General features: G+C 52.3%; 1 protein-coding gene across 2 annotated transcripts in view; it reads left to right on the top strand.

The window, feature by feature from the left end:
* Positions 1-18,955, top strand: part of ADGRD1 (adhesion G protein-coupled receptor D1) — a 146,249-nt gene that overhangs the window by 32,514 nt on the left and 94,780 nt on the right. For both annotated transcript variants that reach the window (XR_012325096.1, XM_033836704.2), the window contains exons 7-12: positions 668-732; positions 1,520-1,675; positions 5,714-5,773; positions 8,282-8,399; positions 9,396-9,506; positions 11,302-11,377. Coding sequence is in view for 1 of the 2 variants with exons in the window: in XM_033836704.2 (XP_033692595.1) it covers positions 668-732; positions 1,520-1,675; positions 5,714-5,773; positions 8,282-8,399; positions 9,396-9,506; positions 11,302-11,377 (586 nt within the window). In the remaining variant the exon portion in view is untranslated. The remainder of the gene's footprint in view (positions 1-667; positions 733-1,519; positions 1,676-5,713; positions 5,774-8,281; positions 8,400-9,395; positions 9,507-11,301; positions 11,378-18,955) is intronic.

The following is an 18,955-nucleotide window of genomic DNA, read 5'->3' as shown; positions in this document are numbered from 1 at the left end:
TGATGAGGTTATTCCCTCAGGCCACCCAAAGCAACTTGAGGGATTTCCAGAAATGCAGTAGAGTATCTAGTGAAGTCTGTGTTTTCATTGGGGAATACTAAAATTAGAAGGAGTTGGATGTCTTCATTATTATAATCATTCATAATGGACCAAAAGGGGTCTTGAATAGAATCCTCGGGATGGGAGGGGCTCAGGAAGATGGTCCCCCACCACTTGATGGGGTCCACGCCAGTGTCACCTCACTGGGAGGGGAGGTGGCGAGGCCTCTGTTTGTCCCAGCCCAGTGATTCACAACCCTCTGTGTTTTATCTCTAAGTAGTCCAGATGCAATGGAAATCCATTTCGTTTGCGTCTTTATGTATTTGAAATCAGTAAAAGCAGGTATAAAGTCATCTTTTTACATGATGACCTGCCTAAAGACTATTCCCAAGCAATTTAGACTATAAATGGAAAAATAATTTGACCTGGGAAAATCCATACAATCTACCCATTTGGCTGATTTATTAGGCCTTTATCTTTCCAGCGACACTGCTACTCAAAACATTCTCAGACTCTCCTTAGTTTGTCTCTGAAGCTGGGAGAGCTTTGAATAAGGACAGGCCTTCCTGAGGGCGAACGAGGTGACCATGGCTTAGCCCTTAATGAAGCATGATTGATTTTTTTCCAGGAAAGCATGTTTTGTCGTCCTCAACGCCACCCAGCTTCCTCACGACAGCCACAGCAAACACCATGGTGAGCAGATGCATTTAATGTTGTCCCCACCTCCCCATCTTGGTGATGTCTTTTTGCTTGGACTATATGCCAGGAGAGTGGGAATCCCATTTCACAGTCTGGTCCTGTCTTACTGGCAGTATAATGAATGTCTGGGAGGAAATAATAAATGTAGGGGAAGCCAACGCTGGCACTAAATCTCAACGCTCGGAGTGACTAAATGGAAGACCTGCTTCCCGTGTGGCCTGTAGCCTCCGGTGCCTACACGGAGTCACCAAGACTTCCTGGGGACCCCCACCCCCACCCCCGACCCGGGACTGTTTTCTGGGGCACTTGGCACCATGAGTTGAGAACAGAGAGGAGCCGGCCTTGACACCTGGCTTCTCTCTGCGCCATTTTCTTCTGATGTTTGAGGAAAGGATCGATACGTTTAGAAAGCGTTCCCCTCTGGAATTAATTTGTGATCAATCAACTTCCCTTCCGTGGGAACTTTAATGTAATAGCGAGTGAACAGACTCTAGAACCATGTGCTTGGGTTCAAATCCCAGTTCTCTTATTTATTTCTGCATAAGCCTCTCCACGCTTAGTATCATCTATCAAATGTGTGCATATTTCATGAGGCCGCTGAAAGGATGAAATGTTAATGCTATTCGTGAAGTAGTCACAGGAGTGCCTGCCTGGTAGATAGTAGGTGCTATTACCATGATTACTATGGTGTGAGAAGCATGAGGCCCGGAGGACACGCTGAACTTCTGTACAAATCTCGGCTTTAGTTCTTAAAGGAACTCACGTCGCTGATTTCTTTTAGGTGCCCATTGACGCCTACCATCCCATCATAACCAACTTGACAGAGGAGAGAAGAAACTTCCAGAGTCCTGGAATTGTTCTGAATTACCTTCAGAATATGTCCCTCAGCTTACCCAATAAATCCCTCTCAGAGGAAACAGCATTAAATCTCACCAAGGTAAAGCTATTTGATTCTGTGGGCCAGACCACGGCCCACAGCTGTGCCTTGTTTGACCTACGCAGGGCTGAAAAAATCAGAAACTTTACTATAAAAGTCTGGATTTCAACCAGGCGGCGTGGCTACTCCAGCCGGCTCTGCACAGCTCAGTGGAGTCTCCTGAAGATGAGACTCGACTCTTCGTCTTGTTTTCCCAGTGCCCAGCCAGCCAGGCCCCTCACTCCATCCACCTGGCCCCTGTAGGCATTTGGGTTTGCAGCTCCCGTTGTAGACTCTGCCACCTCCCTTGGCAACAGGTAGAAGGTGGAGTTGGGTCTTTGGCAGGTTTAACCGTGGGGCCATAGTGTGACCCCAACACTGTGACTTGTATCTCAGTGGGAATTCCCAAAGTTACGTAAAGCACTTAGGGAATGCACCACGTATGGCACTGGAACCAAGGTGTTTTCTCTTTTCATTCTCAAAATCTTTCTAGGTCAAGGTGGGGAGGGTGCTGGGCTCTTGGGGGCTTGGTGACTTCGATCTGAGCACAGGGCTCCGGTTGCTGTGCGGACAGAAGGGGTGCTTGAGACCGCTTCACTGCAAAAGTGCAGCGTAAGTGTTAGGAGCAGGATGGATACGGTCTGACTGCTGGGTTGAATGTCTCTGCCGGTTACTTACGGTGCACTCTTGGTCGCGTTATGTAACATGTCTCTGCCTCACTTTGCTCGTCTGAGATATGGGGAGATAATAGGACTCACCTCACTGGGGACTAAAAGGGTTCCTATTGCATAGTATGTGTCTGGCACTGGGCGAGTGCTTTTTAAGAGTTCTTAATTCTTACTGGTTTCCTTGCTGAAGACAGATCCAGAGAAGTACCTGAAAGCATGTGTTCTGTAAACAAAGACATCTTGAAACGCAGGGTGGGTCCTGAACGCCATAGCCTTCCTGCCCAGGCGACAGAAGCAAGAGTTAGACGTCTCAGATTTCGTTCATTCATTCATAGAACATGCTAGGTTCTGAGGATCTGGGACGACCAAGAACCACTTCCTGCTTCCGAGAAGCTCAGGGCTGAGAGGGTGAAGGTGCACCATGGAGTCTGAAAAGTGCTGTGAGGGGATGTCCCGAGCTGCAGGAGCTCAGGGACACTGGAGTCAGGCAAGCCTGGGCTTGACCCCCAGCTCTATGTCCTTGGGCAACTTTTTAACTTCTTCAAGCCTCAGTTTCCCAGTCTGTGTTATGGGGATAATTTGATGACCCAAGTCTCTCTCCTAGAATGGTTCTGGCTGCAAATAAACAGTCATATTACTATTTTAAAAACAATAGGGGCATCTAATTGCTTCACTCCAGGTTTGACTACTTCAGTCTTCATTCACAGCAGGGATTTGGGTAGCAGCAGGACAATTCTCTTGGCGTTCTGCTCTATTTCCAAGGGGCTGGAACGGCTCCAAACACCACACCTCACTAACAACCACCAGGAGGGAAAGCAAGGGCAGGGGGCTCCTCCTTCTTTATAGGGGACGAAATTCTTTCCCATGGTTCCCCCTGCAAAGATCCATCACATGACTGCACCTAGACCAATCACTAGCCGAGGGGAGCAGGCCTGGCTTGGGAGCTCAGCCAATCATATGGCAGTATGGGTGGGGCCAAGGCAGCACTCTGAGCACTTCCGGGCTCCCCACAGGAAGCACTTCCGGGCTCTGCACGTGAGCTCTAGGGGTGGGTGTGAGAATGCCCAGAGGGAGCAGACTGCCCAGAGGGGTGAACGGGAGGGTCCGGCTCCTCCATAGTCTCGAAGAGATGTCTACGTGGGAACAGAATTCAAGGCAGGTCTACGTAGCAAACAGTTTCTTTTGAAGCTTGGTGGTTTCCTCTTTCCTTTCGACTCCCCTTTTCCCCTCAGATATAGTGGACACTGTCAGAGGTCCCAAACTCAAATGCATGCAGGGGCCAGATAAATAAAGTAAATGGATGATTGGGTCAGATAGACAATAGGGAGGAGTAGAGACCATGGCAAACTGGAAGGTGCCCACCCACAGGGAGTGGCATCGAGCTGCTCGAGTCCCCTGACTTTCACCTTGAGGGTAACCGCTTCTGATTTTGCAAGCAAAACTCCGTACCTGATTTTGAAGTGGAAAATCATCCAATTAAAAAAAAAAAGTGGACAGCTAACTGAAATTTAAAAGCAATTGTGTACAAACCAAATAAAAGACATTCATGAGGCAGATTCAGCCTGTGGGCCATCAGCTTGAGACCTCTGATGGGGGCCCATGTTGAGATACCTGACTCTGGGTGTCCTGGACAGGAATCCTGGAGATTTACCCCAAACTCCACCCATCTCTGATTGGATGAGAAATAAACATCTTTGGCATCCGTGTCCAATTTTCCATAATGCCCTGGCTTCTCACCACTAACAGTTGAACGGGAAAGCGACAAGAAGTCAGTTCTGTGCTGGGTAATAAGGAGACCATTAGCCACACATGGCTCTTGAGCTGTTGAACTGTGATCAGTTCAAATCAAGATCTAAAACACACACTGGATCTCTAAAATTTAGTATAACAGAAGAATGTAAATTATCAAATTGATGATTTTTATATTGATGGCATGTTGAAGTGATATTTTAGATATATTGGGCTAAGTCAAATGTATTATTGAAAAGTAATTTCACCTGTTTTCTTTTCACTTTTTAAAATATGGCTATTAGAAATTTTAAAATAAAACTGTGGATTGCATTATATTTCTTTTCAGCTGAACTGCTCTAGATCAGGACTCAGCAAACTGTAGCCCTTGGGCCAAATCTAGCCCACTGCCTGTTTTTGTAAATAAAGTTTTATTGTAACACACTCACTTAGTGATGGATTGTGTGTCACTAATTTTGCACTACAGTGGCAGAACTGAGTGTTTGTGACAGAGCTGTATGGCGCGTAAAGCCTAAGATTTTTACTAGGTGATCCTCTTAAAGAAAAGCGCTGACCCCTGCTCTAGATTATAAACTCTGCCCCCTAGGCCTCAAGCCCAACGAGGGCCGGGATCATGATTGTTTTTTTCATGTTTAGTTTTTAAATTTCATCTTTAAATTTTAAGGCATTGCACTTTAGGGTCTTATAAGTATTTATCAAATAAAGATAAATGAAAGAGTGAGGAATTTTGATGATGTGTTCTCTAAATATTTAGCATCTAAAAGTGTGAGGAAGGATGTGGCATTTTGGAGAAGGCAGTTTTGTGGAAATATAGGAGGTTTAGATCAGGCTCTAAGTGTGCTTCTGGTGTCTGTAGTAGGAGATGCACGGTTAAAAACCTACATGAGTAATGTAAATGAGTGAAACAGATTAGGTGGAGGGCAATAGGGAGTGGTGAGGACTGGGGTGAGCTGGAGAAAGCACAACTACCTAAGGGGTCAGCTGCTGTTCTGTTTTGGTCAATGGTGGCCATGTGGGACTAAGGGATAAGAATTGTCCAAGCTTCTGCTTTTTTCACAAGAAGGAGGAAATTCACATAGTTTCATTTAAATCTCCCGATTTGAAGATGTTACAAGCTACTTTCATTTTTTTAGAACAATAGTGAGCCAAACCAAACATGGTTTTAAGGTGATTTGTCCAAGGGACCCCGAGTAACTTCTGCTTATGGAGGGGTCATTTCCAATTAAACAAGTGGGTTTTTATGTCAGCTTGGCTTCTCATGCCAAGAAAAACACACGGAGCAGGCCATGATTTGTTCATTCATTCATTCGTTTGTTCAACAGGTTTTTACCGAGGGCCGGTTATATCTTCCAGGTACTGTACTTAGGGCTGCTGCCGTAACTAAGCTGTGAACACACATCTAACATCTAAATGTTTGTCACTGACTAAAGGACTGTCACCAGGAGCAAATAAGATAACATCTATAACATCTATAAAAGGGCTTTGTACAACGTAACCAGATCCACTAACGGGAGGTATTTTGGTTTACTACTGTGTACATGCAAAACCCAGCCCGTGGTTGACAGAGATGGGAAAATCAAAGGTCTTATAATTTTGAGGCTTAAGGATACATGCTAAGCAGTGTCATCTTGTCTTCCTTTAGACTTTCTTAAAGACCGTGGGAGAGGTTCTCTTTTTGCCCAGTTGGACTGCTGTGTCAGAGGTAAGAGAAAAGAACGTTGAGATCTTCAAAAGGGGCACCTTTTTGTCTTTCTGGAAGTGGCATAAGTATGGCCCAATTCACATCTGTAAGAGAAATGACGCATCTCTGGGATATCAGAGCTAATTTTGACTGGATATACGGCTGATTTGCAGCGCTCTGCCTTCTCTATGGGTCAGTTCTATGAGCATCAGTACCACGGTCCTGTTGTCAACACTGAACAGGAAAACAGTTGGATTTCTGCATGAGGAATGTATGCTTGTTTCTCATTTTAGAAACCTATTTTTTACCATCACACTGTTCTTGAATGATAATAAAACACATGTTTGATGGTTAAAGATCACTAGATTAAATGAAAAAAGTAGCACATGTGACAATATACTCTTCATGATTGTAAGAGTAAATATCACAGCAGCCTCTCCTTTCCTCTGTACACTAAAGCACTAGGGGAATGGAAGACCTTTTCTTTTCTTTCTGAAAGTAACTTTCTTGATTTTACTTATTTAAGAAATAAAACAAGTGAATATGTTGTAGAGAGTTAGAAAACGCAGATCATAAAGATATATATAAAATAAAAATCACCTGAAATCCTCAGGCCGAGAGAGAATGATTATTAACACTCGTGTATATATCCCTTCAAGTCTAGTTTTCAATTCTCTTACATGCATATACAGTCTGCATATATGCTATATATCTGAATTTGCCTGTTTTTCTTTAATTATGGCAAGGACATTTCCCAATAATATTAAGTATCTTCTGTGATGCTCTGTCAGTCAGGCTAGGCTAGGCTATGCTGCAGTAACAAATAGGCCCTACATCTCAGTGGCTCAGCACAGTGGACATTTACTTCTCATTCATGTCAAGTCTGACGTGAGTCAGCTCTTCTCCACCCAGTGACCTAGGGATCCTGGCTCTGTCCATTTTCTGATGTTGCTGTCTGAAAAATGTGGCCTCCAGGTTGCCCGGCAGGGGTGGAGAAGGGGGAGGAAGACTCCTAACTGCCTTGCCTGGAAGGGCTGGGACCACACTGTTACTTAAAGCGCTCCCTCTCCTGAACTCCTGTAAAGTTTAAAACATGTTTGCCAGTTTGAAGCAGAACGACATCACCTTCTCTCGTTATGAATGAGGTGGCTCCAGGGTTTACATTTGATGAACTTTTTATCTGAACAGTTTCAGATGGAACGAGATCGGGCTTCCCATTGGCAAAGGGAGAGAAAGACGGTCATGAACTTAAGACCGACATAATCTTACCTGGAAACACATTCTGTTTTAAAAGGCACAGCACTCCAGAGTTCATGATTTCCGGGGGGACGATGTGTGCAGGGCTGCTGCCTGGGAAACACCCAGAGGATGGGCCTGAGCAGATGTATTTTCCGCATCATCTTAAATGAGCCTTTTCTTAATGCACTGCCACAAACTATGAATAATCATGAAACTATTCAGGCTCAGGCCGGCTCTACTGTGCATTAAAGGGAAGGTATGAATCAGCCACTACCCAAGAGCTGTACATGCCAGAAACACAGATTTTCATGTGCTTAACTGTGCTTGGCCGATTGAAATCAGGCCACAGGCCTGAAAGAAAATGTCTAAAATTGGCCTCAGTGTTCTATTTCCAGCTCGTTAGACGCTCATGGAGCGTGTGTTTTTGAGAGAACGCCTGGGACGCTTAGCAACAGACGGATGCTTCTTCAGAAAGGCGGGAAGGAGAGAAGGGGTGTGATGGCAGAGAGCCACACACCGCGTTCCCAGGGAACTGAGACGCCCCTGCCCTGCTAGACGTGTGTCTGAGGATGAGAGATAGTCAGCCTGATCCGAGCTGGCTGCAGAGATACGGGGCCACCACCAGGGACCCCTGCCTTCTTGGGGATCCACTGGGGTCATCTCTGCCCTGGGGACTCAGAGTGGAGAGAGAGGCCCTTGGAGGGGAAGGGACACCCCAGGCACGTCGGAGAGGCCAGGGCCGGCTTGAGGCGCTGGCATCTCCGAAGCCTCCTCCCCTTCACAGAGCCGAGGACACAAGTGCTGGTGTCTTCGTCCTGGAGGGCACTTGGGAGCAGTGACCCCCCTCCTCGTGAAACACAAGGGGATGGAGTTGGGGGTCAGAGACCTGTCAAGGGCCCCAGTGAGTTCAGAGTGGAGCGGGGGCCAGGTCTGGTCAGTCTGTGTCTGAGCGTGGAAGCCTTGGAGCTGACGGTCTGGGTGACCAGGGTCAACCTCAGCCGGTGTCCACATTCTGCGAGCTCAGCTGGGCTGGGTGACCTCAGTGGTCCCCTCCGCGCCTGTGAGACGGAGTAGCGGCACGACTGTCTCTCCTCTCTGTCTGGCCATCGTGAGGGCAGAGCCTGGCCCGCCATGTTGCTCAGCAGATGCTGGGCGAGCTCCTTTGCAGGAATGTTGACAGTGAGCATGACCTTGATCTTGCGTGTTGGTGCATTTGCTGCCTCCGTCGGGTGCACGTGCTGAGCGAGCCCCGTATTGACGTCTCCTTCCTTCGTGTCGTGCTGTTTGCAGGACGGTGCCGTGGTGCTGGGCTTGATCGACACCGTGGACACCGTCATGGGCCACATATCCTTCAACCTGCAGGCCAGCGAGCCCCCGGTTGCCATCACGGGTTCCTCATCCGTGGCAGGTAGCTCGGCGGCGTGGGTGCGGGCGGGGACTGGCTGGGCGGCGGGAGGGGAGCGGGGTGCAGGGGATGCCACCCGCCTGTTGAATTCCACTCCACTCCTGCGTTTTCTTGCACACGCCCAGGGACGCATAAGCCTCACACACCATCACTGGAGATGCACCTCTCCGCTGTCCTAAACTAGGCTGCCTGATGCACAATGATATGTTGGGGGAAGACAGAGTTAGGTCGGGGCAGCCGTGCTCAGCTGGGATGTGCACACGGGACCACGGGAGCCTCGCATGCTGACTTGGGGGCCAGATTCATCTCGGGTGACAACTGTCTCAGTTCAGAACAGGAGGCGAGCAGCGGCAGCCCCTGGAGTGTCCGTGGGGTAGCAGGTTTCCCGGGGTCAGCTGGAGGCTTTTCCAAGACAACAGGCACGGGGTCCCCTACAGGCCGACGTCGCAGCCCTTCTGTTTTCAGGGTCTGTGTCTAGGGAGCGTGGTGCCCTAATACTTTACCGCCAGAGCCACTCTCTGGAAAGTAAGCTTCATTCACCCACTTGGGTTCGTTTTAATGGGAGTTTGTCGGCCAAGACAGGCCCCTCCATGGGATGTTGAGTTTGCCTCACGTAGATTAGTGTCTCATTTTCCTGCGTCTCGCGGGGTCCCTGGCGTGGAGGAGGGGCCCTCAGCACAGGCGTCTCCTGCAGGACGGGACGCAGTCAGTACCCGAGGCGTCGTGAGCTGAGGGGTGCGCTGAGGGCACAGGGGTCACCGCAGGCTGGGAGAAGCCCCACCAGCGGTGGTAGATGGGTGGGTCGGCCACGTGGCCGCAGTTACTGCCCTGGACACTCTTATTTTTTAGGTTCTCGTTTCCTAAAGGTAATTACACTCCCCAAGAGAGCTCGTTCTGTTAAAAAACAAAACAAAACAAAACATCAGAAGGTGGGTTTTACGCCCAGTTTCCTGCCCTGGAGTTGACTGACTGCAGCTTCCTCTCTCTGGCTTGTTCTAGACTTTTCCTTGGCCAAACTGCTCCCCAAGACCATGAATTCCTCCCACTACCGCTTCCCGGCCCAGGGGCAGAACTACATCGAGATCCCCCACGAGGCTTTCCACAGCCAAGGTGAGCACAGCTGGGGGGACCTGCACCCCAGCACCCTCAGGGAGGGACTCAGCCCCGTGGCTGTCGGCCGGTGGAGGGGCTGCCCCCAGGCCTCCTCTGTGTGCCTGTGGGGACACAGTGTGTCATCAGACGCTCTTGAGATGTTGTCACAGCGCTGACTCGCCTCTGAGTCTGCTGCAGCCTGATGCACTGGGAGGGGGGAGGAGGAGCTGGGAATCTGCATTCCACACGGGCTCGCTAGGCGATTCTCAGCGGAACGTGAACTGATGTGGCCACCTCCCGTCCCTGCTGGGGGGCCTGGTGTCCTCCTCCTGGGTGGGTCCAGGTCAAGGCCCGTGAGGAACCAGCCCCGAGGGGACCCCGATTACTCTCTCTGGCCCTGGAGCACCGTCGGCGGCCCGGGTGGCTCTGTCCATTTTTGCTGCCATGACTGTCCCGTCTGCCCCTTGAAAAGGGACTGTGCCTCTGTAGGCGTGTCCCTCCGTCCCAGGGGCCACGGGCGGTCTGGGGAGTCGTGGATTCTCAGTTCCTGACAATCTGGCCGGAGGCCATGCATTTCCTGGGTTCTGCCTTCAGGACTGGGGGCCGGGCTGCGGGGTGCAGGGCCATGGTGTCCCGTCCCCAGCACGGGGTCCTCACTCCCCAGCCCTTGGGAGCCAACCTCTGCTCCCTGTACCCTCTGGTTTGCCTGTGTGAAAGGTGCTCAGGGATGTTGGGGTGTCCTGCTCTCAGGGGGCTGTCCCCCCGCACTCAGGGTGAACTACAGAAATTGGGGGGTCCAGGGACAATGCCAAGGCCAACCGACTGCACGTGGGATCTTTTCATCTCACACGGCTGCACGATCCCTTAGAAATCCTCAGTGTCTCGGAGTTGGCAGGACCGCAGCCTCACGGTCTGTACGTCCGGAAGCTTCTCACACTTGGCCGTAGAGCTTGTTCGTCACAAGCACCGACTCTGTGGATGGAACTCCTGGGCTTGAATCCTGGGCCAGCCACCTACTTACTGGACAAGTTATTGAACCTGCCCAGCCTCAGTTCCCTCATCTGTGATAGGAGACAGTCTTAGTACCTCCCGCAGTATATTGTGGTGAGAATTAACAGAGCAAAGCTTATACCAGTACCTGGCACACGGTAAGTGTTATGTGAATTATTAACTACGTCGCTGAAATCTTAACTCACTCAACCAACATCCCGAAGAGCTCGGAGGTCAGCTTGCAGCTGCTCCTCCCAGCCTCCTGTTAAGCTCGTGCACGGAGGTAACAGAATAGATGATTCTTGTTTCCAAGTTGGAATATCACAGAGGGGTGGGACCCAGCCGAAGGCCTGACAGACGTCTGGGTGACTGTAGATCCTGCCTCTCTCGAGCGCTGCCGTTGCTGTAAATACTCCAGACGCAGACAGCCGCTGAGATGCGCTCACGAGTGCAGCACTGTCGCCTGGCGCTGCCGCCCACAGCTCGATGGGGGCTCTGCCTTCAGAAGCTCATGGTGTCTGGCTCCCGGGGAGCTGCAGCGTCCGTGTGTCCAGAGCTGAGTCCCCCGGGCAGCGTAGGGAGCGATTGCTGTGGTTGGATTCACAGTTGAAGAGTGGAGGGGGGTCTCTCCTCAAATTCTGTCCTTGTGGCCAGTTCTGCCCCTGAGTGTCCCTCCCCTCGCCCCCCGAGGAGCTGCCGGGTTCCTGGGTGTGAGGTCTGCGCTGTGTGTTGCTGGGCGAGTGGGTTTGGCAGGGAGCTCTGTGTCTCTCCTGCTTGTCACCTGGGATGCTGACAGGTGTCTGGCCATCTGCTCTTTCCCCAGCCTGGACCACCGTCGTGGGCCTGCTCTACCGCTCGGTGCACTATTACTTGAGCAACATCCAGCCGGCCAGCACCAAGTGAGTCTCTGGGGGCCACACAGCACGGAGCGGGAGAGGGGGTGCTTGTTTGCTGGGTGGCTGGCGGCTGTGACACCCGCACCTCCTCACCATCACCAACACACGCAGTATTGTATCAGAGGACTTGTGGCGCTAATTCCTGGTGCTTCACTGTTAGGGCAAAGGAGGAAGACGCAGGGACTCCTACAGTGGGGGTTCAGCAAGCCCTGGGGTGTAGGCTGACAGTGCAGGGGTCAGGAGCATAGGCTGAGTGACCATATCGGTTCCACCTGGAACTGTGTGACCTTGGACAAGTCAAGTGACCTCTCAGCCTCAGTTTCCACTTCTGTAGAATGGGAAGCCCGTAGCACATGCCTATATCAGTCAAGACTGTGTTGGATATGTCAGCTTAGGCAGAAGGTCAGGGAACTGAGGACTCAAGGACTAAGAAGGGCAGGAGTCAGTCGGGTTCAGGCACGGCTGGATCCAGGGACCCAGAGGATGCTTCTTTGACCTTGTCTCTGTGTCTCCTGCCTCTGCTCTCCTCCGCGTCAGCTCATTTCCAGGCGGGCCCCTCCGTGTCAGCTCAGTTCCAGGCAGACTCCTCCGCAGAGGCATGGCTGGCTCTGGGTAGCTTCAGGCCCACGTGGGTTGGGGTCCTGAGGTCTCAAGAAGGAAAGCGAGTCTCTTTCAGCAATGAAAAGTCAGTTTCATTCAAAATCCAGAGAGGGCTGTGATTGGCCCACTTGGGTCACGTGACCATCTGGGCCCCCAGCCCCTGCACTCTCGTTGGCCAGGTCTGCTCACATGACCCACTGGGGCTTGGGAGGGTGGGTAGCCCTACTCCGACCACGGGGAGGGGCTGGTTCCCTTAGGAGAGGTTAGGGCCGGGGTCCACTCCTCCCTTTCATGGGGTCCCTGGGAGCGGGCAGGGAGGCAGAGCCCAGGGCCGGTGCCGAGAAAGGGCCAACGAGGTATGAGCCCAAGGGACCCCTCTCTGCAGTTAGTGTTTGGAAGGTGAAGCCAGTTTTGCTGGGCACAGATCCGCCCCAGACAGGGGCTCCGCAGAGGGCAGCAGGCAGGGGCTGGTCCATCTCTGTTCCCGCACGTCTGGCGTGGTGCCGGGCCCAGAGCTGGGGAGCGGGGGGCTCCGAAAAGGTGCTGGAGAGAGAGCCGCGCATCTCAGAGGGAGCCGCACAGGGCCTTCACCCCTGGCCCCGGGGCCCCGCTGCCCTCCCCCGCCGGGACAGAGCCTGGGAAAGCTGATGGTATGAGGACAGGCATTCCTGCAAGTTCGCTGTCTCTGCTGATGGGAAGGCGTTGCGGGGGCGGGTTTCAGACACTGGCTCTGCTGCTGGGTGTTTGGAGGCGTGTGTGATGGAAAAGTAGGCAGTTATTTTTACCGCGTACAGATAAACAAGAAATGATAAATACCTTCTAATGATGCAGATACCTGAGCCCTGATATCATGTGTCTCTCAGACAGGCTCCTCTCCCGCCTGATGTGAGGGACCAGCTCATTGTACAAAACCCTGGAGGAGGGCGGGGGAAGGGGGCAAACAGTCGTGGTTTAGCTGCAGACCTGGAGGAAAGCCCGGTTCTGGGCCTGGTTGCCCGGGGGAGCCTTCTAACTACAGAAAGGGGACCTGGCGCTCCGGGTGTGCTTTCCAGAGTTCTTCAGGAAAGTCACAAGGGAAGATGCCACACACTTTCCTCGGAAACAGGCCTTCTTGAATATTTGGGGGAAATTTCCCCAAACCTGAGATTAGGAGTGAATAGCGGATCCGTCCTTGGCCCCAATTTATCAACACTTATTCACAGCTCTCACTGCTGGAGGTTCCGACTGAAACGGACTTTCCGGTGAAATCCATGACCGTGTATTTCTGGGGATGGCCGAGCCCTGCCGCGGGCCGGGGTAGGGGCGTGGGGAGGACGGCGTCTGTGCCACATTCTCGGTACCCCTCATCCTCAGGAAAGGGAAGGAAGGCAGGATCGAGGGTTGCAGACGGCAGCAGGCACTTTGATTTCATGTGACCGGAACCATCGCCCTATCTGGGTGTTGGCAAGCTTTTGCATAAAGGGCCAGGTGGTTAATATTTTCGGCGTTACCTGCCCTAGTGTCTCTGTTGCAGCAGAGCTGTGGGAAGGCAGCCCCAGACAATACATAAAGACATGGAGTGGTGTGTGCTGATAAAACTTTATTTATAAGACTAGGCAGTGCCTGTGGTTTGCACAGCCCCGGCGGACAGTTGCATCAGTGCTGGCAGCAGTGGACGGGGCTGGGGCTGACTTTGAGCTGCTGTGGAGAGTCGAAGTGTGAGCTTGAAGCTTGGCCGCTGGGTGTGGTTCCCTCCGTCCTAAGGGCTCCAGCCTTCCCTTCCTTCCACCGTCCTCACTGCCCAGGGGTACCCAGCAGGACTCCCGAGAACCTCAGGACCCGGGGCGCCGTGATCAACTCTTATACCCCCTACAAATCGTGGGCTTGGAGACCCGCACAAGCAGAGAATATCCCCTTCCTCGCAGCCCTCTACCCATTGGCCTGAACACCATTGACCTCTGAACTCTGTCAGCAGAGACTGTAAGTGCTCATTTTCCTCAAGTCAGAACCAGAATGATTTTGCAGTGATGACGGTGTATTTCTCAGGTGTTGAACCTTTAGCTCTAAAGCCAACACTTGATGCAAAGATGTCTTACTGTCAACATTAACCTCAAAAAAAAAAAAAAAAAATCACCCCGGAAGCTCTCCGAGTGTGGTCCCTGTTGTGCTTGCTCCCGCACGCACGGCAGCGCAGAGGTGACACTGAACAGTCGTGCTGTGGTTCACCCTTGGATTTGGGAGCCAGGCTCCCGGCTCTCTTCTTGCCGCCGGCTGCCCTGACCAGCTGGTGGTCTCTTTGCTCTCATGCTCCTTTCTAAGAGGGAGGCCGGCCATCCCGATTTCTGAGGGTCTCCGTGAGCACTGAGTTAATGGTTTAAGTAAAGCCCTGGAACGTGATATATAAGCACTTCCCTTATCACTTCGTGAGGTGGTTGGATGTTCTCCCATTCTCCGCCTCTGAGATGATTATCAAATTCCACACAGGATTGGAAGCAGATTTGCGCAGTCGCACTGTTAGCGTTCCAGTGTCCCTACTCGCCCGCACAGCTGACTTCATTCCGTTGTCGCGCTGTTAGCGTTCCAGCGTCCCCACTCGCCCGCACAGCCGACTTCGTTCCCTTTTAGTTTTGTGCATCGTCATCTACACACATTTACGGTTTTCTGTGAGATCGAAAGGATGCAGTGGAATCCTAATGTCCTTTAACCCCCTGGGGAGTGGAGTCAGCGCGTGAGTTTAAAGCACAAGGAGGGGTCGGGGCAGGATGGGCTCTCCATCCCCCCCGCCCTGGGTAGACCGCTCGGGCCCATGTGCTGGCTGCCCAAGGCACCGCCTGACCGTCCACAGGTCCTGGGTGGGGGCTTTGCTGGCCTCTGCAGGCGCCTGGACTCGGGGGCTCCTCCGTGGCCCACGGCCCCTGGCCCTGTAGTGATAAGGAGTGTCGGGTTCCTGCTGATTCTCAGCTGCCAGGCCGGCAGCTGGGACCGCCGTTTCCTTCCAAAGAGCCGTCGGAGCTGAGCAGGGAGCAGAGTCACCTGCTTCTCCTCCACAGACAGAGCCGGGACCCAGAGGGTACGGCGCTCCACGGCTGCAGCAGCAGCGGCAGGGCTGGGACTCGTGCCTCTGGGTTTCAGCATCTCAGTGGTGGACTCACACGTGCTTCAGAAGGACACGTTCTATGGGGCTTGACTTGGCGTAAATGTCTGCACTTCTCCTTTGTAGAGTAACGCTGAGCAATCCAGGCAGAAGGACTGGCAGGGTCACGATCGCCACGTGGCAGCCCTCGGTGTAGCCATCGATCGGGCAAACCTCCTCGGGGCAGACACCAGCGGGTGAAGGGTTGTGAGGGCCCAGGGTTATTCCCCGTCACCCCTCAGGGGACCCATTAATCACCTCGTGAGAAGGTCCCCAGGAGCGGAGACACTGTCAGCACCACTTCAGCCAACGGGTCACGCTCGGTGTCACCGACATCGGGACAGGCTGACATCCTGCGTCCCCTGATGTGAGGCAGTGGGAAGGGTCATCCTGCCCCCAGACGCTCGGTCCGACGCTCCCCACGAGGAAAGTCAAGGGACATTTTGCAAAACTTTGGTCTGGACTGTGAAACATGCATGCAGTAAAAGCAGTAACAAGAGTGGGGACTGTTCGGATCAGAGGGGACTGAGGGGATATGGTGACTACATGGATGCCGTCCTTTCCTTGACGGGAAAGAAGCCTCACTCTGAAGGACACCGTGGGGACGCTGGGGACGTTGGACAGTGGACCAGGCACCAGGTGATGATTGAAGCCATGTCAGATTCTGATCGTGATGATGGGATGGTGATTATGTAGGAGGCGGTCTTTATTTTTAGAAGGTCCCTGTTAACGAATTCAGAGGTGGAGTGTCGTGATGTACTCTCCGATGGTTCAGCAGCAAGGCGTGTGTGTGTGTGTGTGTTTGTGTGTGTCTAGAGTGTGAGATGCCAGTTAAAGCAAACGTGGCAGAACGGTAGGAGGTGGGAATCTAGGTGCACTGTGTCTAGCAAATTTCCTGTGGGCGTGACCCTTGCAATGCAGAGTTTGGAGAGGAGGGTCCCGGTTTAGGGAAATTCCGGTTCTTGCCGTTCTCTCTTGAGAAACCCCGCTGAACTACTTCTGGACATGGAGAACTCGGCTACTCAGCTACCTGAGTACCACGGAGCTCACGTCCTCCATCCTGGTGGGCGCTCTCTTCTTCGGTTGTCCGTTGGCCAGAGGCCTCACGTCCACTCGAGAATTCTCCCAAGTCCCTCCGGCGCTCTCACCCCTGTCACCAGGGGCAGCATCTTTCATGAGGTTCAGGTTTCCTTTGCTTGGTGTTTTCAGTGTCTCCTTGCTGCTCCCCTGACGGTCAGCGAGGACACAGCTCTGACGGGATGGATGAGGGTAGACCCCAGGGCGAGCAGGGCACCATGTTTGAGTGGGAACTCATTAGAAAAGTAGTTCATTGACTAGGGAATATTTGCAGTTAAAGTTTTTTTTTTAAATTTCCCTATACAACTTGGTTTAACTGTGGGCCCCTTGTACTCGGAGTGGTTCTTCCTGAGGCCCCTTTTCTTATCCCATGTGTGCTAACTTCTCTTGCTTGGGGACCAGAGATCATCTCTCCACACGCTTGGGTGTTTTGCTTGAAGATTTCAGAGTTCCCAGATCTGCCCCTGAGATCCTGGAATCTTCCATCCTCTCTGGGCTTAATTGAAGGCAGAGATGACCCACAGAGGGGTCGTGGCTCAAAAGTGCCGAAATAGGTGAGGCTGCAGGGCTGGACTTTGGGCTGTGTCAGTTGGGTCCCCCATGGGGGCCAGATGGGTGACTTGGGGGAAGTTAAATGGAGGGGCCGTTTGCAAGGCCATGGTCGGGGTGGGCTCCCCACTAAAAAGGATAGAGTACAGTAACAGGAAAGTCCTCGGAACAAGGAGATGGGGGTGCTGCTACGGCCCTGGGCTGAAGGCGGCGGGAGAACACGGTGCCCCGTGCAAAGATGGTGGGGTGCGTGCGGGGACCAGACGGGTACCGGGCCCTTCGGTGGGCTGGGGCCGAGTTGGGGTGGCCCCACGGGGACAGCCCTGTGTGGGCCTCACTCTCCTCTCTGACGCCTCTGACTTCCTACTGGTGGTCCCGTTGGTTGAACGCACCCAAAGCAGAGGGCATGGGGCCTGGATGAGGCAGCGTGGGGCAGGGCTCTGTGCAGAGGAGGGAACGGGCCGTAACGCTGCGGCCCCCGCCCCCTGGCTGTCTCCTTTGCCCTGTTCCCTCCTTGCATCTAGAATGAGCTGGTTTTCCAACCAGAAAAGACCCCCAAGCCCTGGTATGATCAGCTCCAAAGTGACAGATAACCCAGCCTCCAGGCGTTACTGCTCCCTGGAAAATAGGTTAAAAACAAAAAAATCAAACCTGGGTCAGGTTTATGAAACCAAAGCAAAACTCTTAGTACAGTTGGAGGTACCAGAGAGATTAAATGAAGCGGTGAAAAAAAACCAAAACCAAAAACAACCCTCTTTTTATTATGAACAATTTTGAACATCTGTAAAAACAGAGAGACGGTCATCACCGGGTTATGACCAGGACAACCCACGGCCGTTTGGGCTTCCTCTGTCCACCCGGCCTCACCAGTTATTTGGAGGCAATCTCTGACATCATGTAGTTTCATCTGTAAATATTTAGTCTCTATTTTTAAAAGATAAAGACTCTTTAAAAACTACAGAGTAAACTCCCGCCGTTATCGCATCTCAAAAGTAAACAGTAATTTCTTAGTTCTTCTGGTGTCTCGTCGTTGTCGACTTGGGTGGGTCGCGTTGAAGCGGTGGGCTCCTCCTGGCCCGGCGACCCTGGACCCCCAGCGGGGCCTCTCCACAGGGCGAACCCAGCCAGGAGGCAGGGCCTCCCTGGCTGCATGAGAAGTGAGTCACTGGAGAGCATCCTTGTAAACCTGTCCATATTGGGAAATCGCACTTTTCCGGATGAAAAATGCTCCTGAGGGTGCAGTGTAGACCGTCAGCCTTCCCGTGACTTGGTGAGTCTGGTATCAATTCCTGCCCTCAAAGGCGGTGTTTCCCAGACTACATCTGGCTGAATCCACGTGTTCCCGGGGTGGAACCCAGGAATCCGCTCTGGATTTGCGTTCTGTCTGTCGAGAGAAGGTTCTCCATGTGTTTTATATTTGTTCCAATATGTTCCATATTGTCTGCCTGTGAGAAGATTCATTCATTCAACACATGTTAATTGAAAACGTACCGTGTGTCAGGCATGGTTCTGGGAGCTGGGAGAGCAATGAACAGAATGGGTAAGAATGCGGCTCTGAGGGACCTTACCTCCCAGTGGGAGAGGACAGCTGACTGGATGATCTATTAGAAAACGTACACGGAGGGGGAGGAGGCGTGTGTGACAAATGATGCTGTATTTTTAGAGTTTTATGCCCAGGGTTGTGATTTTATTGTTGGCTAATATTGGAGTCCTAATTTTTGCTAGAAGAATGACTTCTAGCTTGCTTGCTGGAATTACGTACGTGATGAGTGCACGGAGTCCTGCGGAGGGAAGCGTGGGCTGTGAGGTCTTGGCAAGGGTGAGCGCAGAACATCTCAGCTCCCCGGAATCATGGGCGGAGAGGTCGTCCGCCTGGGCAGCCCCATCGTTCTGCGAGCGAGCTGGCCTCTGTGTCACCGGGGACCACATCCTTCTGTCTTTGGGTCTGGTTTGGTCCCTGGTGACGTCAAGCCAGTCTTAGGTTTCCACGGCAGGGGCTGAACCCCACACATTTTCAGTGGGGGTGATATCACCTCTGTGGGGTGAAGATTGGTTTTGGGGACAAGGAGTCTGACCTATGACAGTGGTTGTGACTCTGCAGAGTTGTATAGAGCGTGTTTTATGTACGTAAGCAGATTTACTGTATCTCTGTGGCACCAAAATCTCACGGGATGGGCGGGGTGTTGGTGGGTTAATGGCGGGGTGTTAGGAAAAAAATGTCTAATAAGACTCTTGAGGGGGTG

This window comes from Tursiops truncatus, chromosome 13 (assembly GCF_011762595.2).
Source record: "Tursiops truncatus isolate mTurTru1 chromosome 13, mTurTru1.mat.Y, whole genome shotgun sequence".
Taxonomy (NCBI): Eukaryota; Metazoa; Chordata; class Mammalia; order Artiodactyla; family Delphinidae; genus Tursiops; species Tursiops truncatus.
Note: the sequence above shows the minus strand (reverse complement) of the source record. Positions and strands in the feature narration are given on the sequence as shown.